The sequence below is a fragment of the Myodes glareolus genome, chromosome 5 (genome assembly GCF_982192425.1).
Source record: "Myodes glareolus chromosome 5, mMyoGla1.1, whole genome shotgun sequence".
Lineage (NCBI taxonomy): Eukaryota > Metazoa > Chordata > Mammalia > Rodentia > Cricetidae > Myodes > Myodes glareolus.
In genome coordinates this window covers 22,910,781-22,938,225 of record NC_142030.1, presented here as the reverse complement: position 1 = coordinate 22,938,225, position 27,445 = coordinate 22,910,781, and the positions used below count along the sequence as shown (strand labels likewise).

Below are 27,445 nucleotides of genomic sequence, written 5' to 3'. Positions count from 1 at the left end.
AAATTACAGAATTATTATTTTCTGGACAAGCTTGAAGCCCTGGTTTCTCCTGGCTGCATGGTAGACAGTTCTCACCTCCAAGTGCTGCTATGGGCCCTTCCCTTCACCTTCGTGAGAACTTTGGGGGAACCTCCCTTAATACATACTGATTTTATTTAAATAATATCTTACTTTTTAATTAGAGTAATAAATACAGTGATCTGTAATATTTAATAGCATTTACATCTGTGCCTTGGGCAAATGCCTACACAGCTCTGGGCAGAGGCTAGCTCTTGACAGAGTTGCCATGTACTGGGAAATGCATCCTATTTTTAGCTTTTTAGCTTTCATTTCCCCTCAAGTCTTCAGCCTCAAACTTCCTCCTCTCCCAGTTTCTTGGCTTCCTCTTTTTTTTTTTTGGTAGATTTATTTTTGTTTTTGCTTCCATTTTATATTTGGAAGTGCTTCCTTACTCCAGATACTTCTTCTTTATAAAGACGTGCTTCCTCTTTTTTAAAAAAAAAAAAAAAAACCATGTTTTAAAACTATTTGAGTTTATGTCCTTCAACCTTAGAATCCTGGTTCCCCTTTAGTATCCTCATACAAGATATATAAGTTCTGGTTCTGGAAATATATCAAATGCACATGTACGTGCGTGCACAAACACACACACACACACACACACACACACACACACACACACACTGCCCCATGTGTTCCCATGTCTCTTTCAAAACACCAAAAAAATAAAGTGAGTTCTATGGGGCTAGGAATGTGTCTGTTTTACCTACCATAAGTTCTTAACAGTTGTAAACCTTTTCAAGACATCAAACCCCAGACTCAACTACACTTGACTCCAGCTCCTTGACTGGATCCAACATGTATATTCAGGCTATTCCTCTATTGAGAATAATTGGCTCCTTTAAAGGCCCAGAGCTTAGGTTTTTCCTTTGGAGCATGCAAGGGAAAAGTGAAGTAAAGGTAAGGGGTCCTTGTCCTTCACCACGTGCTTTGAGTGATGGACACTCAATGGGGATGGTACCAGCCAAACATAGGGATTTAGCTGGATGTCCTATCCTTGTGCATTTTGACCTCTGGCACCTGCATGCCCACATCGGGCCTTCTGGGACTGTATAGCCATTGTTTCTGTGGCTCTCTGTAAAGTTGTTCATGAAATGTCAAGCAAGAGCAGAGTGTGTTGGAATAATTCAGTCAAGTTTGGCACAGTACCTGGCATATAGCTGTTAACTCCATTAATAATACATCATTTTGGGCTGTTAAACCTGCTTGTGCTGAACATGTCAGTCCTGGTAAGCAGTCTCCTGTTATCGTTCTGATCTCAAGTTATAGAATAGGATGGGACTTGAGAGCTTGTTCTGAGGTCTTAATTAATATGTACATTTCTGGGCTTTTTTTCCCTTAGGACCGACAGATTCAGTCACATTTACAGAAGGAATACAGACTCTGGGTTTGATAAGAGTTCTCAGAGGTGGAACAATGAACCTCAGGGCCCAAAGCAGCATACAAGTAGCTTATTCTGGAAGGAAGCTGTATTAGTTGGTCCTCTTGTGTTGAGGCCAGAATCCTGACAGAAGCAACTCACGAGGGCAGAAGGTTATTTTGGTTTTGAGTTCCAGCGATGAAATCCATCATCAGAAGGCATGATGACTGTAGGGGCTCAGTCTACATTAGAGGGTGTTTGCAATGGCTGCTTCCAGTTGATTTGGGGAGGCCTTTTTCCATGGCCATTCTATTCTAACAAAAACACACATGACATCTTTCTTGGGTATATTCAGTGCCTGAAGTTTTCTCAGCAGATGCTTCACGTTCCTGGTAGCTCCAGTGTCTTGGAGTCTATACTGCAACCTAGGCTTTGCCTTCATAGTTTCATGCAAGGTTGCTTGGCAGTTCCACTCAGAAAGACCAACCTTGTTATATACTCAGAGCAAGCCTCAGCGGCTTCTAGCTTCTACATTCTGCCTGTATGCAAAGGCACCAGCATATGGATATTGCCAAATTCTGCAGCTGGTCCAGGGTAGAGCCACACCCCCTTGAGTCAGAGCTTCAACAGGTTCTGAGAGCCCACGCAGGTGAATCTGGAGAAACGCGTTTCCAGCCTAATTTACTGAAGTAGGATGCTCTGTGTTCACACATTCTTCCTTTTAAATGACATCTTTTCAAATGGACTTTTTAGTTGGAGTTCTTGATAGACAGGGCCTTGCTCTCAGTGTTTCTTTTCTACTGTCCTAGTGCAAAGTCTGAGGTTACTCTTTACTGCAGCCCATCTCTTTAACCGCTGCAGCTTCTTCGTGTATACCCAATTTCCCAACAACTTTAAATGCATTCATGCTGTTTATCAAACTGCATATTTTCCTCATCTTCCTGTTTCTTTTCTTTGTTTTGATTTCTTACTATAAATACGGAAAAAAAGGAGTATGGCTGTGTCACAGCATTGGTGTTGTGGTGTCTAGAAACAAATTTCTCCACTAAATGAAATAGGAATGGGCTCCATGCCAATCCCCAAGAGTTATTGTTCTTTGAAACTTCTTGAGTCTGGCCTTCACCATCTGTATGCAAATGCATGGGGAGGCATTTACATTCAGTCTGTGATAGAAGTTTCCACTTCTGCAGAGAATGATGAATGCTTCGTGTTTAGCTGGACTGAGAAGAAAGAGTCCCGCTGTCTAGATAATATTTTCAAAGCTTAACGGCCTTGACGTAGGTGGCATTGCAATCAGGGAGCTGGGACTCTTCACCTGCAGGCAGACATGGGAAGAAGAACACTGGACATGAGCAGAGCCCAAGCACCCTCATAGAAGACCTGTCATCCCAGGCATTCATTTATTTATTTATTTTTATTGAGCTCTACATTTTTCTCTGCTTGCTCCCTACCTCTCCCTTCCCCTTCAATCCTCTAGGTACCCAACCCATAGCTCCTTCACATAGAGTCCTCCTGTTTACTTTTAGCTGAGAGAGATTATTCTTGAGGGAAATATATTTATCTTTCTCTATGCTTAACAAACTGAGTAATCTTATAATAAATTCACAAGCATTTCTGCCACTAAGAAAACCATCTTCAATATCCTTCTCTTTTCAATTCTTTTGGACAGGAAGGAAAAACAGACAAAAAGGTACCCCTGTCTCTTCAAAGCACAGGTGGTGAAGGGATAAGCTATACATCTTACCGCATTTGGGGTTTGGCAGGGAGGGTGAAAAGCAGATGTAATATAGACAGAGCAAGAAAATCTCCCTCCTCCAGTTACATGCTACTCCAGAGTCTTTACCTATGACCCCTCTCTTCCTGTGCATAGCTTCATGACTCTAGACAGAACCTTTCTGCTTTTCTATTTCAATCCAATCTAGAATCCCCCTCCTACTTTGTTTGTTCCAATAAAACAGTTTTCATCTATTTCCTACATTTTTGGGTAACCTCAAACAAAGCCCTGAAAAACCTGTCTAGATACATGCTCAAAGCTAAGTGGCCTTAACATGTCTGGCGTCACAAGCAGTACTCGCCACCACAGGCAGGCATGAGAGACTGGCAGGGGTCTGTTTTAACACCAGGAACTGAGAATCCCTACGAAATGTAAATCTGAACATGAGCCACAGAAAAGGGATTGGCAGTTAGGATGTGAGTCAGCCATAAAGGTTCTTACCACTTTGGGAGTCTGCACGGTGGAATAAAGTGTGTTTGCTGCTATCTCTTCCATATTTGTTTCCTATTAACAAACCAACAACAAACAAACATAATTATCACCTAACTTCTAAGTCACACAGACAAGAACATGGAGACATACAATCCAGAGAAAGCAAAGTATATGTAAGAGAACACAGAGAGAAGAAAAAGAAGGTTCTGGGATAGCAGAGAAGTTCTCTTGTTAGTAACTGCTTTAACAATGCCTATTAATCAGTTTTAAAGACAATCATTGTGTTTTTATTCATATTTTTATTTATTTTTATCACATTACTTTTTGTATTATGTTTCAATGGATTTCGAAATATGTTGAGATATATCTCACGAACTATGAGTCACCTAAGGTGGCTAAAGGCTAACATGAAGTTATAGTGTCCATGTTAAAAATGGACTTATCCAGTAATTCAAGATCTCTTGGTGAAACAGTAAGGATGCCCGATGAGCCAAAATAAAGCAATACCAAGAACAAAGACTCATGATTAGAAAGGAAAAAACATCCTGGGTGAGTTTAAGTTTATTTCCTGACCATGTAGGGCAGCCTTGCAGTTTCTGTGGGTGTAACCTGAAGGGGTTGACAAGCTGATAAATTTTGACTTAGTAAGTTGAGTAGGCTACAAAGCAGACCAGTTTTCAACCTCCTGTGAGGAAGCAAAGACCACCATCATCAACTGCAAAAAGGAAGAGGTGACTCATGGAACTGCTCACGTGAGTGGTACAGGTTTGGGGAAGAACCAAGGGTTCTAAAGTTCACCAACTTCTACATGGCTATCAGTTAAGGTGTGAGGGAGACAGACTGACTGAAGTCAAAGACCACATCTTAATCCCCTTCCTTTTCCCATGCTACCCAGTCTTGTAGAGGGTAGTCTCAGTGAAGTAAGGAAAGCCTTGGAGGGATGGATTTGATTACAGAAAAAAATGGAAAGGGACTCACATTCATGTAAGGGATTGTGTCATATTCTGGATTCTCTTCCAAGTGGGAACAGAAGTTTGGCTTTTTCTGGCGGATGTTCACTTTCTCCATGTCTTCCTTGGAAACTGAAACCAGGTTTAGAGAATCAAATACTGCCTTTCTTACCGCTCACAATCTCCCCTGGCCCACAAAACCTGGATGATCTACTCAGAGTGACCAACCATCCTAGTCACTCTAAAATGGAAACACTTTATAGGGCAGAAAACTTTCAGTATTAAACTGGAGAAAATTATGGACAAATCAGGATGAATTAGCCACTTGTCATTCCACTTCCAAATCTCCAAATCAAGGTGGCTATAGTGAGAAGCAGAGGAAGTCAGAAACGTTCCCAGAATGCCTCGCACAGAGGTATTCTCAAAGAATATCTCAAAGACTATCTCTAAGTCTGCATTTGTACTCAACTATTATTGCAGTTTTTCCTCCACAGTCTACTCTTACCCCACCATGGATAGTGCTGGTAGGAGGATGGGAAACAAATAAAGGTTTTGGGATACAGGACGGGGTACAATGTAGAGAGACAGAGAAAGTCTTGTCCAAGAGGAATGTGCCTATCCTGAGGTGAAGGGGAAAGAGGAATCTTGATGCTGATTGAGTATGGAAGACAATCTAGTTGGGGGCTCTGACAGGGATAAGGATAGGAAGGGCAGGGAGACCATTGTTTGCTGGAAAGGAGCAGAATCTGTAGCAGGAGGGGCTGCTTGTTGGGGTTTCTGTCCTGCCCAGATTCCACAGCTGACAAGTCCCAAAGAAAATCACACAGAGGTCTCCATAAGTTATAAACTGAATGGCCCATTAGCTCAGGCTTCATATTAGCTCTTATAATATATATTAACCCATTATCCTTATCTATGTTAGCCACATGGCTCAGTACCTTTTTCAACAGGGCAGATCACATCCTGATTCTTCCATAATCTTAGCAGGACTGCAGAAAGAGCTTTCTTCTTCCTGGAACACTCCTGTTCTCATTGCCCCACCTCTACTTCCTGTCTGGTTTTCCGGCCTATACTTCCTGCCTGGCTATCAACCAATCAGCATTTATTTAAATATAATTGACAGAATATAGATGATTGTCCTGCACTACTTCCCCCTCTTTAAAAAAAAAACAAAGGAAAATAGAGATTAAAATAAAGCCATGTAAAGATGAAAAATACACAGAGAGTCTGGATACTGAATGTTATGTTGTTGTTAAATTGTTTGATGGCTGAGAAAGGAACAAAAGCAGCTAAAATACATTTGAATATAAATGCTGCTAAATTAACCTAAGGTAGTTATTTTGAAAAGACATTGACTTCAAAATTGAAGTCAAAATGTATGTTACTTTGGAGAAGAGATTTTATTTATCAATTATGTTTTAAATAAACACTGATTGGTCAGTCGCCAGGCAGGGGGTATAGGTGGGACAACCAGACAGAAAATAGAGGCAGGACAATGAGAACAGGAGTATTCTGGGAAGAAGGAAGTTCTTTCTGCAGTCCTGCCCAGATCACCAAGGAAGCAGGATGTGACCTGCCCCGCTGAAAAAGGTACTGAGTCATGTGGGTAACAAAGATAAGAATAATGGGTTATTATAAGCTACAAGAGCTAATAAGAAGCCTATGCTAATGGGCCAATCAGTTATAATCTTATGGAGAACTCTTTGTGATTCTCTTTGGGGCTAAACGGCTGTGGGAACTGGGCAGGACAGAAACCCCAACAACAAACAGGCCCTTCTGTTACAAGAATCAGCAATGTATGACCTGTATCATCAGAAGGGTCACATCCTTCTGAAGGAAGAATAGGAGTATGCACTAGAGAGGGACCCTGTCCTCAAGAGAGAAGGCAAGGACTACATTTTCTACTTTGGAGCTAAGTCATACAGCTATGGCATGCATTTTTCTTTGTGTGTGTGTGTGTGTGTGTGTGTGTGTGTGTGTGTGTGTGTGTGTGTTCATATTTATGTGTGAATAGGTGCATTGTGGGAAGGGCAGAGATCAACTTTGGGTGTTGTTTCTCAGGTGTTGTCTATCCTGTTTTATGAGACAGAATCTCTCACTGGCTTGGAACTAACAGGTTAGACTAGGTTAGTTGGCCAGTATAAGCCCCAGGGAACCACCTATCTCCACCTCCCCAGTGTTGGGATTACAAGTACATGCTGCTGCATCTGAATTTTTTTAAAAAAATAATATGAGTCCTGGGGTTTGAATTCAGGTCCTCACACTTGTATGGCAAGCACTTTACTGAATGAGCTCTCTCTGTCTAGCCGTTGACTGTGCATTTCTTAAGGGAAGAGACCATGACCTCCTGGTTTTATATCTTCAACACTGAATCTTGCACACAGATTAATGTATTGCATGAGGAATAAGAAGGAGAACATATATGAAGCAAAAAACCATATATGCTTACCTTTTCCTTTCTCTGTACGCATAGCAACAGGAATAATCGCCAGCAAGAGACCGAGTACAACTGACACTGGCAGGATATATAGGATGATGCTGGGTGAATTTAGGTCCTTGGCAGCATCTTTAAAGAGAAAATGAAGAGAGGCATGAGGAGGGTAGATGTGTGTGGTAAAGTCAGCTAGGCAAAAGGACCTAACTTCCACATTCCTCCCAGCCTGCTGCTTTCCCAGAGGCCTCTAGTTGACACGGAGCCTGTTTCTATAGAAACTGAGAGCTAAAGAAGATAACATTTCTCCAACCAGAGGCTCCTGGAGAGAGGAGACTGTTACCTTCACAGAGATTCTGGACGTGGGTGGGGATCGAGGAACTTTGGCTGATGGGATTTCTGGCCATGCAAATTAAAGTCTTGTCTTTTTCTCCCAATCTCCAGGAGATGGGGAGGATGGCACCATCATGAGATTCATTGACTCCCTTCCCAACGACTTTCCAGCTGTAAGTCACATTCTCTCCTCCCTTGTCCATGGAGCATGTCAGGTTGGTTGTGCAGGTGCCATTCGTGGTGTCTTGCCCATCCAAGGTGACTTTGGGCCTTGACAGATACTCTGTAAAAGATAGCACAACAGGATGGAAGTTAGTCCTGAGCTCAACTTTCTTCAGGTTACCCTTCTTTACCTTGGACCTGACTCTTGCTGGTAAATTTAAGAAGGGTAAGCAAGTCACAGTTCAGAGCAGAATGTCTTATTCTTATCTGGGAAAGAGACCTCTTCGTCTGCTTGGCCCCACCTATATAGCAAGAATAACAATAGCAACTATTCCAGCAGAGATAAGCATACAACAACAATGTAGTGACATTCACCACACCTAGACGCAGGGCAAACACTGAACTTACTTGTATTTAAATACTACCCAGTCTTTAGGCAGAAACTTTTCATTGCTTGTCCTCGGACTTCCTTTAACACACTTTCCTTTATTCTCTCAGGGAGAATAATAATAACAGAGTAACACTTCTCGCTAACTTGTGCCTGCTCCTTTATGCTTAGAATATCAGCAACAGCTTACCCATCCTAGAGTTTGGTCCATTAAATATTTCTGTTCAAATACCTTTTTCCTCTTCATCCTTCCCCCAGCTAGATTGTCTGCAGATTAACTCATCTCTGGTGCCTTCCACAGTATCTCAATGGAATATAAGCCTGGCTCAAGGTGATTTGTCTAGCTCCTGCAAGCTAGTCTTGGGTTCCTTCTCCTGGTATCTCTGAACTGTAGTTCAGTGCACAGGACAAGTAACTTTTCTGGTAGAGAGCTGATTGGTTTGCAAGTTTAACTTCCTGAGTGGTTTCTCTTTCCTCTCTCCCTCTCTGTCTTTCTCTTACTGTTGCCCAGGATAGCCTCTCAAACCTGATCCCAAGCAGTTCTCCAGAGTAGCTACAACTACAGGCATAGCTGGATCTTATCTTCATTCTGATTTTGTGTGTGTGTGTGTGTGTGTGTGTGTGTGTGTGTGTGTGTATTTCCCAGCTGCTTAAAGTTTATAGGGGAAGGAATGTAATTAATTTGTATCTAATAATCTTAAGGTAGGCACCATTGTCCTCCTTACATATGAGGAAACTAAGGCTTAAAGAAAGTAACTTGGCTAAGGCCATGCACACATCAAATAGCCAACTTTTGACTTCTATCTGTGTGGTAGCTACCTTTTTTGTTATTTCTGTTTTGTTTTTGAGACAGGGTTTCTCTATGTAGCTCTGGCTGTCCTAGAACTCACTCCATAGACCAGGCTGTTCTGGAACTCAGAGATCTGATTGCCTCTGCCTCCCAAATCATGGTATTAGAGTCATGCTCCACCACCGCCCAACTGATAGTCACTTCTTAGGGTGCCCATTGTCTACACTGAAAGCCTCTTTTTAATTGATTTTTATTGAGCTCAAATTTTTCTCTGCTCCCCTCCCTGCCTTTCCCCTCCCCTTCAACCCTCTCCCGAGGACCCCGTGCTCCCAATTTACTTAGGAGATCTTGTCTTTTCCTACTACCTATGTAGATTAGCTCTATGTATGTCTCTCTTAGGGTCTTCATTGTTGTCTAGGTTCTCTGGGATTACTGCACAGTCTCTTAGAGAATCTCAAAGTAAGCAGAGAACATATGGGCCATATCATCAGTGAAGGAGTCCTCTGCTCCCTGATCCTTGCTTTGTGATTATCCAAACTTGACTTGAACATCCACTGTATCGGGATGCTCACTACATCCGTATGCCTACCATCTACCATTAGAACCAAGCCTACTTACCATAGACATACAGCACATATTTCTGGGTGAAGGGAGACCCAAGAGATGGACTGTAAATCTCTGCCCGGTAGACACCTGAGTCATTCTTCTTCAACTGGCTGAGTGTCATGGAGTAGTTTCCATCTGGGAAGACTATCCTTTCTTTGTTATGATTTTGAGGCACTATGACTTTGTCCTTAGATATGACGGCAAGAGAAAGTGTCTCGAAGGTCCATACAATAGTGTCAACCTGTTTTCCTGTGAAATTCAGACTGAAGGTCACAGCTCCACCAAGGGCACCAGCCATCTCCTTCAGAGTTCCAGAAGTTTTTGCTGTCACTGCAGACACAGAAAACCATAACGTAAGCTCTTGTTACAAATTACCACAACCTTTGGGTCCTTGGAAGATCCTGGGACATATCTTCAAGTTCAGTAGAAGCAGAACCCCACCCACACTGAGGTGTCATTGAGAACAGACCTTTCTGCCTGCCACCACCGTACTACATTCTCAGAGACCCCCAGCAGAGTAGTCCAAACTCTGTGGTAAACAGAGTTTGCCCAGCTCCATCCCTGACAGGTTCCTGTTGTTGGAGGAGGTAAGGAGAGACAACTAAAGAAGTTTCTATCTGGGTCTCTTGGGAAGACCAGATTACTCCAGAGATGTTTAGCATGAAGCTGATGAGACAGGCTTCCCAATCCAGGATCAGTGGCTCACAAGCATCAATAGGGTAATGGGAGGAGAGCTATATGTTTGTAGTGACAGCAATAGCGGACACGTTTAAGGATGACCTCTCTTCCCAATTTAAGATGCATTAGTAGACTCGAGGTTATCCCCACAAACAGCTTTCATCACTTGCATAATATGTTTGTGTGGGAAGAAGGAAAAGGGTGAGTCTGAGTGTTGTGGAGCACTGAGACGCTCACCTCACATGCTAGAAATTGCTGTAGGGTTTTCATTTCACAAGAATTTTGTTGCTTTGATTGACACAGTCTTAGCTCACCCTGTAGAGCCTGACTCTGAAGCAGTCATCACTAGTTATGTGACTCCACATGGAAGAATGAAAGGGACTTCCAGAAGTGGCCAACTAAGTATTCCCAGTGATGGTGATGGGGTGACTGTCTGTAAAAGTCTAAGGGACAAAATCTGGGGCTAGCAAAGGCACTGAGGCACAAAAATTTAAAACATGTACGATGAACTTTCTTTAGCTGTTAAAGTTCTTAGAAGAGGAAGATTTTTACTTTTGTCAGACAGAACAGAACCTACTCCCTTAAGTACAGGTCTGGGGAACCTTCAAAAGTACTGGCTTCTCTTCCTGGAAAAATTTCCATTTTCAAACATTTTCCCTATAACTTCTTAGTCAGTGCTCATATACTCTGGATACCTCCAATCTTGTCAAATTATCTAGTTAAATTTGAGTTTTCAAAAAGCTCCCTACTCCCATAATACAAAGGCTAGAATGGTTTTAGACTGCCTTTACTTTAATTATCTCAAAGGATGGGAAAAGAGTACCAGTAAAGGTTACAGACAAAAATCAAATGTACTCTGATTTATTTGACCAATTGATGCCTTCATTCTTACATTTCAACGACAGAGACAAAAAGGGTAAATATTTTGAAGTCAGGTGAAGTTTGGGTATCACTTGCCCTCCAAGTGGGTCAAATTCCTGGACCTTCAAGCAATTTCATTTTCACATTGGTTTTGGGGGATTTGTATTACTCACTCCCTTTTATGGTATGTATCTGTCCTTTTCTGAAGGAATAACAAATGCTTGAAGGTGGATACTTTACAAAGAAAAAATAACTTACAGTGTGGGAGGTTGAAAACCTGAGCGTGTGCAGTACCATAAGTGAAGCCTTTGGTGAAGATTCTCTTGGTTGGGTCACAAGATGGCAGAGAAACAGAAGGGAAATCACCCCTGTGCAGAAGAGGCCAAGAACAGATGGGCCTCACCACAACAAATCTGCTCTCAGGACAGTTAACTTACTCCAAGAAAGTGGAAGTAGTTCTGTCTCAGGATAATGGTACCCTCTTCACCTAACAGCCTCTGCTAGGCCTTAACTCTTAAAGGTTTTATCACCTCTACCTCACCACAGTGCTTTTGGTATCAAATTCATGGGTGTGACAGATCACATCTAAACCATAGCAAGGTGCTTAAGAGGCAAAACTGAGACTATGGCTTTAGTGTGTTAGCACGTGTGCATGTGCTTCAGCCAGGAGGAAGCCCCCTTTTCACTCCCTCACAGTATGTGTCAACTTCTCAGGGTAAATGTCACCAGATATGAGTAATGTGGAGCAAGGTGAGGAAAATCTGAAATTCGCTGTCCTTTGTTAGGAAGAAAGTGGAGGATGGCGTGGGGAGAATGCTCCATAGAGCACCCACCATCCATTCTCTTCCTCCTCTCTCCTTCCTCTTCCTATTTTTCCTTTCCTTTTTCTTTTTCCAAAGTTGGCTTCAAATTTGCTATGGAACTAAGGGAAAATGACCTTGAACACTTTTTAAAATATAAAGTATATTTTAGGTTTTCAAATTTGACTTTATGCGTATCAGTATTTTGTCTACGTGTAGGTATGTATACCATGTGTGTGCCTGGTACCTGTCAAAGTCAGAAGAGGACAGACCTTTCTGGAACTAGAGTTACAGGTGGTTGAGAGCCACCATGTGTTGTGGGAATCAAACCCAAGTTCTCTGCAAGAGCAGCAAATTGCTCTTAACCCCTGAGCTCCAGAGTCTTGACCTCTTGATCTTCCTGCCTCCACCCCCTAAGTGCAACCATACCCAGATTACTGTTCTATCTTAAGTGTATCTTCAGGATGGAAAAGAAAGTTAACTGAAGGAAACAGTTTCGTGCCATTTCCTAAATAATGGGTTAACGAACAAAAAAACAGTGTTGGGAAATTCTAGTCAGCTTAGTTTTATTATCCCAGTGACTGGGAAATGGGATCTAGAAACCAGAGACATTTTTTAAAAATGCTCGAAGTTGAAATGAAACCTCTGCATCATTTTCATCACTTCCAGGCATGGTGCTACCGCTTGCTCATATTTAAGCAGACCGTGTTTGGTATGTTTGACCTTCCTAGGAGCTAAAGAGAGAACTGAGGGTCTGAGCAAGATGGTCATGATCCTAGGGCTTACAAAACTGCGGGAAATCAGCAGCTAAGCAACTGCACATGCTATGAGAAGGGAAGTAATGACTGCTGTGGGGATTCTGGGGGAGGGCTTAGCCTGACCTGGAGTCTGGACTCACAAGCCTGCCCAGCCTTTTGACATTGCGCCATGACAGTCATCTGAAAATTTTGCCCTTGAGAACTGCATAGTAGAGTTACTAGAAGCATCCCATAGTGTTGTAAGTATGTTTCCAATTTTGTGCCAGGCCACATTCCTGGATTTCTTGGGTTCTATGTAGCCCAGTGGCTACAGGCGGGATGTGTTGGCTAGAGAATGTATGACTACCAATTCCTTCCTAAAGATCTGGGTCCCTCAAGACTCACCTTCCTCCCTCAGATGCCACTCTCCCACCTGTCAGCAGGGAATGATGTGACCCGCCTCCTCTGTGCTCCCTTGACCTCTCATTTCACAGCAGTCAAGGGGTTTGGGTAAGTCTGACAGCGCTCAGCTTCAGTGGTACTCTCCTCTGGCCCAGTGATTTCCCTAGAGTTATCACAAGACCTGGGAGAAGCCTGGGGCTTTAGCTCTAAGGCCAAGATAATGTTATAAGGCTATGGAAAACACAAAACCCACTTGCTGTCAGTCAACAAGTGTCCAGGCCTCTTCTCTTTCCTGATCCTCAGTTGTGTGTGTGTGTGTGTGTGTGTGTGTGTGTGTGTCACTTGTATGCACACCCGTACACACATGCACCATATGTACATCATATGTGTATGTAGGGGGGCATATGCTGTGGTGTGCCATGTGGAAGTCAGAGGACGACTATAGAGTCAGGTCTCTCCTTTCAGCTGTCCATGGATTCTGGGTCTTGAACTCAGGTTGCCAGACTTGCATGGAAAGTGCCTATACCTGCCAGGCCATCTTATTGGTCCCTGGTTCGCTTTTGCTTTTATGCTGTTTTGTGCTTCAGCTTCTCTATCTGAAATAAATCGTATTCAAACCCCATTTAAAGCCACACCTCTGGAATACCTTGACATACATGTTTCTTTATTTCCACTTCAACTTTTCAGATAAGAAATAGCCCTGCTTCGTGGTGTCTGGACACGTCATTTGTGTGTGTGAATTAGCCAATGACCAGTCTACAGGTGTTATGTCTCAGATTACCCTGTCGTGGCATCACTGTGCCCAGAGAAGGCTATGATGGCCCTCTCTTCCTACCAGGACAGTGCAGGGTAAAAAGGGCTCTCTGTTTTCATTTGGAGTCAAGGGACCCAGGCCCCATTCCGGCTCCTCCATAGTCTAGAGACAAACACTTGGTATCTGTAAGCCAGTCTGATGGACTTACCTTTGTAGATCTTCAGAACAAGCTTAGGAGATAAGAGTTAACACATTCCATTTCATAAATGAGGATACCAGGGTTGAGTGACTTTTCCAAGGCCACAAAAATGGCAGGGGTGTAGTTCAGTGTTAGAGTCCTTGGCAGATGCACATGAGGTCCAGGTTTGATGAACCCCAGGTTTGATGAACCCCAATTTGAGAGAGAGAGGTAGGGGTAGAGATCCTCTATCTCAAAGACCTTTTTTTGCTTTCTTTCTTTCTTTCTTTCTTTTTTAACATTTACTATTTTGAGTTTCAGTTCTCTGAGGGAAAAACACCTTCAAGTCCTAGGAATCTGGGGAGAGTGAATGTGGATCTGAAAGTATTTTGACAAATACAGAACAAGAACAGGTGACAGCATGGTGGGAGGCACCAAGAGCAGAAGGCGCTTTGAAAAGGTTTTTCTTTTTTCAAATTTCATGTCGAGGCATTCAAGAAAATAGTTCACAAAACAGCAGTGGGTGATTTTGTAGTAAGACAAAGGTTCAGTCACCACTGCAAATCTCCCTGGAAGCCAGGACGGAGAGGCGGAAGGCGCTGGACCAGGAGGCTATCTGGACCAGGAGGCTATCTGGACCAGGAGGCTATCTGCCTTCTGCCCCTCCGTCTTTGTGTCAGGAGCAGCATCAACTCTGAGACACTTTCATGTCGCGCCCTTTCATAGTTTCACTTCTCTCTCTTCCCCAGGAAAGGGTCAAACATAGCAGGAAGCAGCCCCAGCCCCAGCAGAGCAGGCAGCCCAGGAAGAAAACACAGGGGAGAGGCCTGGCATAGCTCCAATTGCCTGTCAGCCTAGCCCTTGACAATGCCACAAACACACCAGCACATTGGACAGTCCTCCTCAGACCTGGAGGAATCTTCAGGGGGTAATAATTAGTCTCATTCCATTCTATTTCCCAGACAGGGTGACTAGACTCAGGATGATGTGGGAGGCCACGAACCAAGGCACTAAAGGCAAAAATTTTCCCCTGTACCTCTTCCTACAGCTGGAGTCTCAAAAACCTGTCTTTCTGGGGAGCTTAGGGGGAGGGGCAAAGAACAGAGGGCCAAGGCTTTTGGGGCTTCCTCACTGCTACAACCAAAGGTGGAATCACTTACATGTTTCTGTTCATAAGTGAAAAACACTGCTTCCATAACAAAACAAACAAACAAAAAAACCAAGTGGTTTGAAATGAGTGGTCCTTTAGCTAACTTCTTTTCTAATGTCCCCTGAAAATTGCATTGTAAATCAGTACCATGGGGTACACACACAACAGAACTCACACACTTTCCAGTCCCTCACACCCTGACACATCCAGGCTGCCTCATTTGCTTCTTTACCTCTTGTTTGTCTCCTGCTCTCTTCTCTGTCTTTCTTCTGGTTCTTTGCAGCCATCCCCCATACCCCTCTCATCTTTGTTTTCCTTAAAGCCATTGTATTACTAGACCATTACGAAATACTCAGAGGAACAGACTGCTGCCCCCCTTACCCTGGTGAGAACAGAAAGACTGCGAGAGCTAGCCTCACCGCTCCTGTCTTGTCCAGAGTGGCATCCCATTGGTATCACCACGCCCCCCAAACAGTGCGACCTGTTTGTTGACGGTCTTTCCAGTCCCTGATTTGGGCTCCTGTACCTGGAGAAGGAAGAAATGACATCTGGCTCTTGCTGCGGGGGACTCAGTTCAAATGCATTTTTCCTGAACACCTTTCCAGGGTCAGGTTGACACCTGAAGCTGTTGGTTAGAGCTTGGTGTGTGGGAGACAGCGCCAGCTGTGGACACTCCATTCCTCCTTTCCCTTGTAATCACTGCATGATCTTGCCCTAAGAAACTCGACCTCTCCCAGTCTGCTTCCTTATCTTTAAGTCCCTGTCTTATAGGTTTGTAAGAAGATGGCCCCCAAAGTACCTTGGGGTATAAGGAACTTAAATGGCCACTATTACTGAACCGATTTGCTTTTGATATTGCACTTTAAAACATTGCAGAAATTCTGCAAGTTAGTTTTATCTATCTGTTATGCACAGAAAAGCAAAGTTCAAACCACAAAGATGCTCGCTCACAGCAATCCAGTACAAAGTTAAACTAGGAAACTTGCATCCGGGGTCTGTACTGCGTCCACTGCTCTGTCTTTGGGGGGTTCTAGGGCAATCTCTGACCCTTTTCATTCATAGGAGACGTAACCCCAGACTTCCCACAGCCTACTGGAGTAGAATAGCAGGAGACTCAGGTTACATACCTATGGCACTACAGATGTTTCAGGTGAGCACCTGGGCTTTTCAAAGCCCTGGCATGCCCTCCCCCACCTCCTCTTTAAATTCTAGTTCTGATCACCATTTCCGTTCAGGTAGTATTTTAGAAACAAGTCTGTTTTTAGGGCAACCTACTTAGGGCCAGGTGCTTCCTAGCAATGCAAGGTTTGATGAATTCAAGGAGGCATGACAGACTGTAGATTTGAGTCACTTATTTTGGTCTGGTATGAGAAGGAAAGGATTGAGAACACTGTGTGGCTTGAGAGTTATTTTAGGTAGGTTTATTGTGTACAGATATGACAGCTATGAAGATGAGAGAGAGAGAGAGAGAGAGAGAGAGAGAGAGAGAGAGAGAGAGAGAGAGAGCCCTCCTGGTGGTACCCCATGTGTCAGAGAACACTGGTATAGTAAAATCTTTCATTATCATCATACCTACGACAGGATCATGCAGACACACAGTACTTCATGTGAGTGAACATAGAGCACCTATAATTAATTAATTTTCTAAGTAGAGGCAGATTGGGTTGCTTGGGTTAAGAGAGAACAAATTCAAAGTTGCTTCCATTGTTTGATCTCATTCTTATGCACCATCAATAAATCTATTTAGACATGTATTAATTAAAATACATTTATGAATGAATACACAGCTGTATAACTTTACTTCTAAAGTTGTTCTCAAAAGGAGGGAAGGCTAAAAGAGAGAGACCCTAAAAGAGAGAGACCCTGAAGTCCAGGGTAGATTTATCGTACTCCATTTAACTCCTGGCTGAGCTGGATCAGGACATAGGTCTCTAAAACCCAATTCTTTCTGTCTCTCCTTCCCTGGGGTAGGCAGAAGGGACTTAGTTCCAAGAGCTGCTTCTTTTCTTCTCTTTCCAGATATCAGTGGCTAATTACAAAGCCAAATGAAGCAGAGGCTCCAGAGTAGACTCAGGAGCCTGGGATGACATCTCGGGATGAGGAGGTCAGGAGACTGGGACAAGAGAGGGTTAGACTCACCTGGGATCTGACAGAGCACAGAGGTAAAGATGATGAATGTGGAGAAACCAGCCATATCGACGTCAGGTTGTCAGTCACTCAGAGGACCCACATTCACCCTAAGGCATCAGACTTCTCTAGCCTCCAGCTAGGATTTAAATGAGGTAGGAGGAGTCACGTTAGCGTGAGTCATCTAAGTCACAGTAATAGATTTCCAAAAGCAAGGAAAAAATGATTGACAAGATTCTTATTTTCTGTTACAGGTAAGGAATCACACGCTTTGTAGGAATTTTTAATTAGAAATGGCATGTTTTTCTTACTTTACCTGTTACTACTTTGGGGGGATTTTTTTCTTTCTTTTTATTTCATCTTTCACATCATGCACATCTATCCCATTTATTTCTCTGTCCCTTCATATCCACCCTCTGGCCTTGCAACCCACCGCCCCTCCCAAAAAAGAATAAAATAAAATTTAAGAGAAGAAAGAAAGAAAGAAAGAAAGAAAGAAAGAAAGAAAGAAAGAGAAAGAGAAAAAAAGAAAGAGAAGGAAAAATAACCAGTCTCGTCACGGAAGCTGCAGTGTGACACAGTGAGTCACACAGTAAGCCCTTTTCCACATGTCTTTACTTGTAAGTGTTCATTGATCTGGTTTGAGGCTTCTGGCTTCTGTTACACTATTGGTGCTGGGCTCCCACTGGAACTCCTCTTGGTTATTCTGCTATTGCCCTGTGTTGCGGAGATCCTGAAGCTTTGGGGTCTGTGGGTCCCTTCACGTGCACTAGTAGATGACAGATGTTACTGGTAACATCTAAGAGACTCAGAAACAGGAAATCGGTTAGATGGGGGCAGGGAGGATGGTAGGGAGAGAATAGTAAATTTAATAAGCTTTTCTAAATGCCAGTCACTATGCGAAGAGTACACACACTGTCTTTTTTATTCTTCACATAAACCCTGTGAATGAAATTCTCCCACAAATCCTATTTAACAGTTGAGAAATTATAGTGTAGGCCTGTGACAACAATATCAAAGACTTCTTTTGGAGCTGGAGAGATGGCCTAGTGGTTAGCATCACTTGCTACTCTTCCAGAGAACCTGAGTCCCAGGATTGACATAGGGAGATTCAGGGGATCTGACATCTTTCTCTGGCCTCAGAGACCACTTGCACACATGACATACTCACATACGGAGACATACACATATGCATGAATAACATTAAAAGTAAATCCAAAGAAAAGTATTTTAACCAAAAGAAACTGCTATGGGAATACAAGAACCAGTCATAAGAGTGGGAGAAGATATTTACAATGTTTGTATCTATAGAGATATATATCCTCCATATCAATAAAAAGTAGGAAGATAAACCAGGAATGGTGCTGAATGACATTAATTTTGGTCATTGGGAGGCAGAGGCAGGGGAATCTCTGTGAGTTGGAGGCCAGCCTGACCTACATAGTGAGTTCCGGGCCAACCAGTGCTACATAGTGAGACAATCTCCAAAAAAGTTTAGAAAGATTCAAACACTTCATTAGAGGTGTGCCCAAAGGTTGATAAAGAGAAAATACAAAGGAAAAAATGCAGATAAGAGTGCTTAAAAGTTCAACAGTGGGTGGCATTACTAAAAGTAAATTATTTTAAAAAAAATCTAATGTTTTTTAAGTAAAAGGAAAAATGGCAAAAAAAACCACCAAAAATAACAATCAAGCAGTAAATACCAGACCTAAATCCGACTATACTAATACTTGCACTAAGTATAAATAGACAAAACATTTAATTAAAAGGAAAGACTACTAAAACAGATAAGACAAACTCAAGGCTGAAGTCTCTAGTTTACAAGAGCTACACCTTCAAGATACAAATGGGGAGATGATAGGAAAAGAAGATGGAAGGTGTGACGGAGGGACGAGTGGAGACTGCCCAGCATGCGTCCTTAGGACCAGTGGGTAGGAGTGATGCTTGATAAATTCTGGTTTAATTTGATATAAAACCAGAAGGCAGGAGAAAATCCACGAGAGTAGCGCTGTGGGGGGCAGGGGAAGAGCAAGGAGAAGCCAGAGCTGGAAAATGGAAGCACGAATCCCGGTGTGTCCTAGAATGTGAACTTTGCTCGCTTCTGTCCCTTGCTTCACAGCTTCGGAGGAGCGCGACCATGGCACCGTGACACGGAGCACCAGGACGCGCAGCACCGGGACGCGCAGCACTGGGACAGGCAGCCCCAGGTTTCAGACTCCTCCTTTTGCGAGCATCTTGCCTCTTCCTCATCTTTCAGCAGCCGCCGCAATCTCCTACCTCCTCTGCTTTCCTCGGAGCACTGAGCTATGTTGTCTTGGTTTCTCGTACTTTTGTGTTGTTGTATTGAGGCTGGATCATCCAAGTTAGGTTGCTGGTTGGAATTTTTTAAAAATAGGACTTTTTTAAAACAAGAATATTCAAAATGGTCAAGAGTGAATGGGTTGTAATAAGGTTGGGGTGGTATTTTTTTTCCTCTGCTTGGTTGACACTGGGGCATCAGACTAGGCCTCAGTACTCCCCTGAAAGTAGAAACTCTCTTGACAAAAGAAAAATGACTGCTATCAGAGTGAAAGCCTACCAAGAACATATGGTAATAGCCAAGTGACAAATGATCACCTATTACTCTCCACTCATTGTAAGAAGTAAACTAATACTAATAGAACAGAATCACTAAGATATTAAGTCCTACGGATATGAGTAGAAGGGAAAAGAATAGAGTGACTTGTGATTCATATTGGATTGAGGGAAAAAAAGGAGAGGATGTAAAACTAAATAGAATGGGGGAACAATATGGGCAGGGGTTGGAGTGGGGAATGAGGCAATTTTGGCTAAAGGTAGAGTGAAAAAAGAAAGGGAAAGGGAAAGTAATGTAATCCGATTGCCAAAAAGAACTCCATGTCTTAGAAGTCTGGGCCACAAAGACCCTGCAAAGAATAGGTCAGCCTATGTTCTTTGGGAATGTCCATGAAAACAAAACAAAAATAAGGATTAAAAAAAGAGGTGTGTGTGTGTGTGTGTGTGTGTGTGTGTAAGATCCAGAAGGTGTGTGTGTGTGTGTGTGTGTGTGTGTGTGAGAGAGAGAGAGAGAGAGAGAGAGAGAGAGAGAGAGAGAGAGAGCGCCAGAGAAGAAATGACAGTGAGAACAAGAGAGAGAAGACAGCAGGACAGATCTAGCCTCCAGCATAGATACTAGGTGTTCAGTGAGGGAGAAACTCACGTGAAGGGGAGCATGGTGTAGGTATATTTGTGAGCGTGAATGAGGCCCTGCCCTTCCACTCTCCACTTTCTTGGTGTTCTTTCCGGGGGTCCCAGATGCCTGTTACACCACTGAGTGGTTCTTTGTGAGACTGGGTCAGAGATGCTGGCCTCATCTATGGGAAGTGCCCTGGACAGTCCTTTCCAACGTTTGCTGGGCCATTTGGATCTTTGTTCCCATTCCCTTACTGATACTGTATACGCTTCTTTCCCACAATCTATGGGGTTCTACGCACCAGGCTTTTGAATACTCTTAGTCAATACTTGCTTTTGTTTCCTGAAAATGAACTTCCTGGCCAGTCTGGGACTCCCAAGCTGCTAACTCAGGGTGTTTTGGAAATGGTGTCTCACCATTGCTCTGGTCAAGAGTTTACCTGGCATTTCTTCTATCTATGTCAATACAGAGCACAACTTTTCTTTTTAATATTTCTATTACAAGTGCAAAATGAAAGTAGACCCTGGGAGGCAGAGGATGGAATGGTCTAAGTGTGGGAGGGTGGAGTGGGTGGAAGGGAATGGTAGATGGGGGAAAACCAAAAGTAAATATTGGAAACTTTACCATTTCATAAGTTCATTTAAAATGTAATAATTAGACTCTGAACAGAGGTACCTTGTATCGGGGAGGCAATGCTTCCTTCAGAAGTCATAGGTTATTAAATGAGTCTTTCAATGCCAACTGTAAGATACCTTGACAGTTGTTGAGGTCAGGGAGGTCAAGGGGCCCAGAGGCTCTCAAAACAGAACAGCTTCACCACTGTTCTTGGCCCCCCACCAGGATTTGATGGTAAGACCTAGTGCTAAAGACATCAACCACACACTTTGGATACAGAACACAGAGAAATCAAGCTGGGACTGAGCTGAAAGCCTCCTCTCTGCCGGCTAGCTCTCACAGTCTAGAAGGTGCTATGCAGGCTACTGGAGGAGAAAAGCCACTAATAATCTTACCTAGCTTTGAAATTTGCAGACTAGAGTATTGGCCTCCCTGCCAACATGTACCTATTGGTATAGCAGTAGCATGATCATGGTGGGAACAACCAGCTACGTTCTGTCTGGATCTAAGGCCTGTTTCATGGAAAGGAACCCATGCTTGATACTGCAAATTTAGTCAAGAACCGTGGGCCGGGTAAGTCATAGGCCTTCAAGGGGAGCCTATCACCGTTGTGATGCTAAATTGGCATACCGTTAAACTGCCTTCGAAACACTCCTATTACACCCACAGATTAGTGTGGTGCCTTCAGCCTTGGTAAGAGATGATTATTGTAGCTGTGGGCAGTGGTTAGTGCAGAGACTCATAACCGGTCAAAGTTTCATGAACGAATGATGGTCAAGTGCTCAGCTTTCATCAGGACATCTATGTCACCACCACCTCCTTGGGCTCAGGAAACATTAAGGAGGAAGGGGTGGAAAGGAGGAAGTTTAAGAACTGGAAGACAAGGAGGTACGCTGTGAAACCACATCGTCTGGTCAGGACACCGCCCTTGCACTCACAACTTCACTGCAGCTGGGGTTACCTGCACAAGTTTGGGCCTTCCACATCTCATCTCGCATAGGGGTGATGCTCACGGAGCCCCACCCTCCCCAAGGGACTATTGGTGGTTAATGGTTGCTTGGGGATAACCACTGATGAATAGCTGATGATCTCTAATAACCACCCAGTGCTCATGCGGGTAACCCTAATTAAGTTCAGCAAATCACACACACCAAAAGACGTGAAAGTAAGAGTGTGACTTCTCTGGAAGCAGGAGGAGGGTGGACAAGCGGGCGATAGGTGCGAAGATGACTAAACTTCACCATATTGGTGATAAAACCATCAACGAACAATATCTCAAGAAAAGTAAAAGCATGAAAAACAACAAAACGTCCGTTAGTGAGAGTACAGGGCAGGTTTTCTGAGGCTCGCTCTTGGGTGTGACTTGCTCCCTCTCTCTCACTCGAAGGTTGGAGATCCACAAATCCACCAATCCGCCTGGGACGTGAAATGCCTCTGTTCTACTTTTACCATTTTCTGTCTTATTTTGCTATCAAATTGGAGATGTTTTGGCTCTTACCTGCCTCTTCTCAAGGCTTTAGCCAGCTTTACTCAGTTTATTCTCTGGAGAGCTTTCGGGTCATGTCATCTATCACCTTCCAAAGACCTACCTAGATATCTTTCCAATTTGGCTCACAGACTGACACTTATTCACTAATCTTGACAGCTCAGTTAAAAGCCAGAGATGTTCTTTTCTAAATATGTCTTATTAGCAAACATTTCATTAGCAAAGCCAGAATAAGGACCCACAGGCAGTGACATTAAATCCTATCATATCATATCCTATAATACACATTTTTGAGTATTGTTTGTTTTCACAACACACCACACAGATGAGGACAGTGGAAGGAATAATAGTTGTTATAAAACATTGTGATTATGATTCCAGAAATTCTTGGCAAACAGAATGAAGATATGAGAGAAACTGTTCATATGAATTGACCCAGAAGGGGCTTGGGTAATTCATGACATAACTTGTTCCTTGTTCCTGTAACTGACTAGACCAAGATTTTTTTGTGACATATGGAGAGAATTTTGAAAGGGAAAGAGGCCCAGATAGTGTCAAATTAGATCACTGAAAAGTCCTGAGGTGTCCCTTCAAGGACTACTTGGAGAGAAATTGAAAAAGAAAGACTAGGCTAAGATAAAGGGTAAACTACCTTTGAAAGCTAACTCAAGCTAGAAGAAACAGCACTCCTTCTTGTCCATGAGATCCCATTCTGTCTTGTTCTCTTTTGTTCTTTCTTATGATTCTCTCTTATCAATAAAAAGTGAAATATTTCTAGGTTAAGTCTTAAGCTTAATTATTTCTTTATTTCAATGTCTTAGGCAATCTTACCCAATCTTTTGATCTAACACATTCAGTTTGACAACTATCTTTCCTGAATTCAAATCTTGTACATGTAGTCACTTCTCAGCATCTGCATGGGGAGGTTTATCCCACATCTGAAGTTTCCTATGTACTAAATCAACTCTTGCTTTCTCACTCTGGACCTCCTATTTCACCTGAAGTGTCTTCTCTATCTCAGTTCATTGCTGCCATGGTCACTCAGCTTTTCAGGCCAGATACTTGTGATTTTCCATAACTCCACTCTGTCCCAAATCCAGCTCTCAGCAAATTCCATGGGCTCTGTGCTTTGGTTTGAATATGAGTAGTGTTCCCCAAAGGTCTATGTGGTAAAGCTTTTGTCCTCAGGTGATACTACTGGGAGGTGCTGTGAAAGCTTAGGCCTTATGGGGGCTTCTTAAGTTTGGGGCATTCAAATGCTTCAAAGAGGATGGAAAGTGCAATAGTCTCATCTCACTCTTCTCCTGGCTCATGACTGTGAGCATTCCCTTCACCATGCACTCTCTACCGTCGCCATCTGGTGCAATCGCAGTTGCCCCCTGAGAGGCCCAAATCAATGGAATCGCCTACTCTTGAATATAAGTCTCCAAAAACATGAACCAAATGAATCTTTTGTCATACTTTTAATTACTTCAGGCATTTCATCATGGGAACAAAAAAAATGCCTTACAAATTCTGCCTAAAATACAGAATTCTGTACTAATTCTGCCTAAATGAGAAGCACATCTCTTCACCTGCAGTACGTTCAACACTACAAAATACAGAATTCTGTACTAATTCTGCCTAAAATGAGAAACACATCTCATCACCTGCAGTATGTTTAACACTACCTAATTAGCCTCTTTGTCTCTGTCTTGGCCCTCTGAACCCATCAATAGACTACTGAAGAGGAACATTTAACATCTCAGCCTATGTTATTCCTTTCTTGTTGCTTGTCTCCCAGATATCTTGGAACAAAATGTGTGGTCTTTTCTAGAGTCCCCAGGACATACCTGATGGCTTTGGCTCCAATCATAATGTCCTCTTCTCAGGCTTGTTTCACACTTGTCATTACTGTTCGAGAATTCTTAAGTACACCCTCACCTCCATCTTCTGTATTATGTGAAATGTCTCTCTTCTGCTCCTCAGATATCCATGTAGCTATCTCTTCTTCATGATCTATTAAGGCTCCCCCTCCCCAACACACACAGAGCATCATTCCCTAATTTCTAAAAACTCTTTATCCCGAAATGCAAATCAAAACAACTCTGAGATTCCATATTATACCTGAAAGAATGGCTAAGATAAAAAACACTAATGACAACTTATGCTGGAGAGGTTGTGGGGAAAATGGAACACTTCTGCATTGGTGCTGGGAATTCAAGCTGGTACAGCCCCTTTGGATGGCAGTGTGGTGATTTCTCAGAAAATTAGGAAACAACCTTCCTCAAGACCCAGTAATACCACTTTTGGGTATATATCCAAAGGATGCTCAATCGTGCCACAAGGACATGTGCTCAACTATGTTCATAGCAGCATTGTTTGTCATAGCCAGAACCTGGAAACAACCTAAATGCCCCTTGACCGAAGAATGGATAAGGAAAATGTGGTACATTTACACAATGGAGTACTACACAGCAGAAAAAAAAACAACATCTTGAATTTTGCAGGCAAATGGATAGAGCTAGAAAGTATCATTTTGAGTGAGGTAACTTTTGAGACAAGTATCGTATGTACTCACTCACAAGTGGTTTTTAAACATAAAGCAAAGAAAACCAGCTGACAAATCACAATCCCAGAGAACATAGACAACAATGAGGACCCTAAGAGAGACATACATAGATTTAATCTACATGGGAAGTAGAAAAAGACAAGATCTCCTGAGTAAGCTGGGAGCATGGGGACCTTGGGAGAGGGTTGAAGGGAAGGGGAGAGGCAGGGAGAGGAGCAGAGAAAAATGTTGAGCTCAATAAAAATCAATTTTAAAATATAGAAAAAAAGAAAGAAGACATGGGCTTGTTGAAGTAGGTGTGGGTTTGTTGGAGTAGGTATGGCCTTATTGGAGGAAGTGTGTTATTGTGCCAGGGTAGGCTCTGAGATCTCATATGCTCAAGCTATGCCCAATGTGACACACAGTTGCTTCTGTTGCCTGTGTGGATCAAGGTGTAGAACCCTCAGCTTCTCCAGCACCACATCTGCCTGCATAGTGCCATATCTCACCATGCTGATGATGGACTAAACCTCTGGACTATAAGCCACCCATTATGCTTTCCTCTGTAAGAGTTGTCACAGGGACCTTAGTTCTCTTCCCCATCTTGAAAGATGGTAGCTGAGAAGCCTGACACAGAAGAAACCTGCAGCCAAGAAGGCTGGCAGTGATGCCCCTGCTGCTGGTGCCTTGCCGTTGGTGCAGCCAAAAAGGATGACCCTATGGTTAAAAAGCCCAAGAAGGAAAAACCCCCTCGAAGCTGAAACCCTGCCTTGATTAAAAGAATTGGCAGGTACTCCCGGTCTACTCTGTATTCCAGAAAGGTCTTATACAAAAGAAAATACTCAGCTGTGAAAACCAAGATTGAAAAGAAGAAGAAAAAAAGAAGTCCTTGCTACTGTCATTAAACCGGTTGATGGCTACAAGAACGGTGGTACCCAGTGGTTAAGCTTCAAAAAAAGGCCCAAGCACTATCCTACCAAAGATGTGTCTCGGAAGCCACAGCAAGGAGCCCTTCAAGTCAGCATGGGAGACGGCCGCATGCCAGCATCACTCCTGGGACTGTTCCAATCATCCCCACCGGGCACTGCAGGGGCAAGAGAATGGTTTTCCTGAAGCAGCTGGGCAGCGGCTTGCTACTTGTGACAGGACCTCTTGCCCTCAACAGAGTTCCTTTGCAAAGAACACCCCAGAAGTTTGTCATCGCCACTCTAAAATAGTTGATATCAGTTAAGGTTAAAATCCCCAAACACCTGACTGATATTTATTTCAAGAAGAAGCAGCTGTGCAAGTCCAGGTTCCAGGAAGCAGAGATCTTTGACACAGAGGGAGGGGTACGAGATTACAGAGCAGCGCAAGGCTGATCAGAAAATGGCGGACTGGCAGATTTTGTCAAAGATCAGAGCTGTTCCTCAACTCCAGGGCTACCTGAGAGCTCAGTTCTCTCTGACCAGTGGGATGTAGCCTCACAAACTGGTTTTCTGTAGAGGGCTGCAGCCACATTCTCCATCACAAGATGGCGCTGACATCCGGCTTCACCGCCAGGTGAACGCACATGTGCTCGGTAATTTCCCACTGCTGTCCCCGCCTACTCCCGAGGCATTCACCTGGGATTATGGACAGTTGACCTATCCAAGAGTGACACGTCCGAAGCAAGGACTGCTTCCTTTATATAGGGCTGGGTTCACCTTGTCCGGGGTCCCCGGCCATGTTGGCTGATACTCTCTCTCCCAAAAAGTATTAAAGCTATTTCTGCAGAAGGATCCTAATGTTCCGCGTGGTTCTTGCTGGCGAGACCAGGCATGGGACAGTTTTCTAAATTGCTAACAACCTAAATAAACCGCTTCATGCAAAACAAAACCAAAACAAAAACAAAAACAAAAACTCCAACCTCTTTATCCCCACTCCTTGCCTGACTATTTTCACCGCAGGATCCACTATAGTAAAAGATAAAAAGTATCAAAAGAGAGACATTGTTCTCTTTGCTCTTTGCCAGTTTCCACATTCCCACAGCTGCTGGCCCAGAGGGTACATACACTGGCTGAATGAGTCCCGAACGATGAAAGCTGGGCAGGCAGGAATGATCCAGCACAGCCTTCATCTTGGAGAAGAAAATCGGAAGCATGAAAGGGCAGACTTCCCAGGGTCCTGGAGTCCATCTTTTGTGAAACTAGTATGGTGAAGGGGAGAATGTGGGAGGAAATTCAGAAATTTCAGAATTCTAGGAAAAATTGTTTTGAAGCGAGGATCGAATGCTTGTATGTTTGGGAGTGGGGCTTACCACGCGTCATAACAAGGACCCATGCTGCTTGTCTGAAACCACGGCAGTAACTGGGTTTGTAAAAGATCATTTTAGTCATCACTCGTTTCTCTAAACACATATAGGGTTCGAGAGAAGGAATAATTCATAAAGAAAAGACATATTTCCTACTGTCCTGGAGGCTGGAGAGCCCAAAGGTGAAATGCCTGCATGGCGGCAGGGGGGATATCTTACTGTATTGTCCTGTGTTGACAAGTGAAAAAGAGAAGGGAGGGAAGGAGAGAGGAAAGGAGAGGAAGGGTGATGACGCAGTGCGATCAGTAATTAAAAGTCCACCAGGCTAGCTTACAAGAGATACAGCTTTAATAAAACAGAAGGAAAAACTTACACCAGA

The 27,445-nt window shown here is 43.3% G+C and overlaps 1 protein-coding gene and 1 pseudogene across 1 annotated transcript; one reads left to right on the top strand and one right to left on the bottom strand.

The window, feature by feature from the left end:
* Positions 1-501: 501 nt before the first annotated feature.
* Positions 502-17,730, bottom strand: Slamf7 (SLAM family member 7). The gene is made up of 8 exons (XM_048448914.3): positions 17,592-17,730; positions 16,986-17,112; positions 9,299-9,616; positions 7,351-7,623; positions 7,026-7,142; positions 4,605-4,708; positions 3,636-3,698; positions 502-2,735 (listed from the first exon to the last, which is right to left on the bottom strand). The coding sequence occupies exons 2-8, from the start codon at positions 17,038-17,040 to the stop codon at positions 2,664-2,666; spliced, it is 1,002 nt and encodes a 333-aa protein (XP_048304871.2). The 5' UTR covers positions 17,041-17,112; positions 17,592-17,730; the 3' UTR covers positions 502-2,663.
* Positions 17,731-22,004: 4,274 nt separating this feature from the next.
* LOC125409755 (large ribosomal subunit protein eL6 pseudogene) lies at positions 22,005-26,554 on the top strand (annotated as a pseudogene).
* Positions 26,555-27,445: the final 891 nt, after the last annotated feature.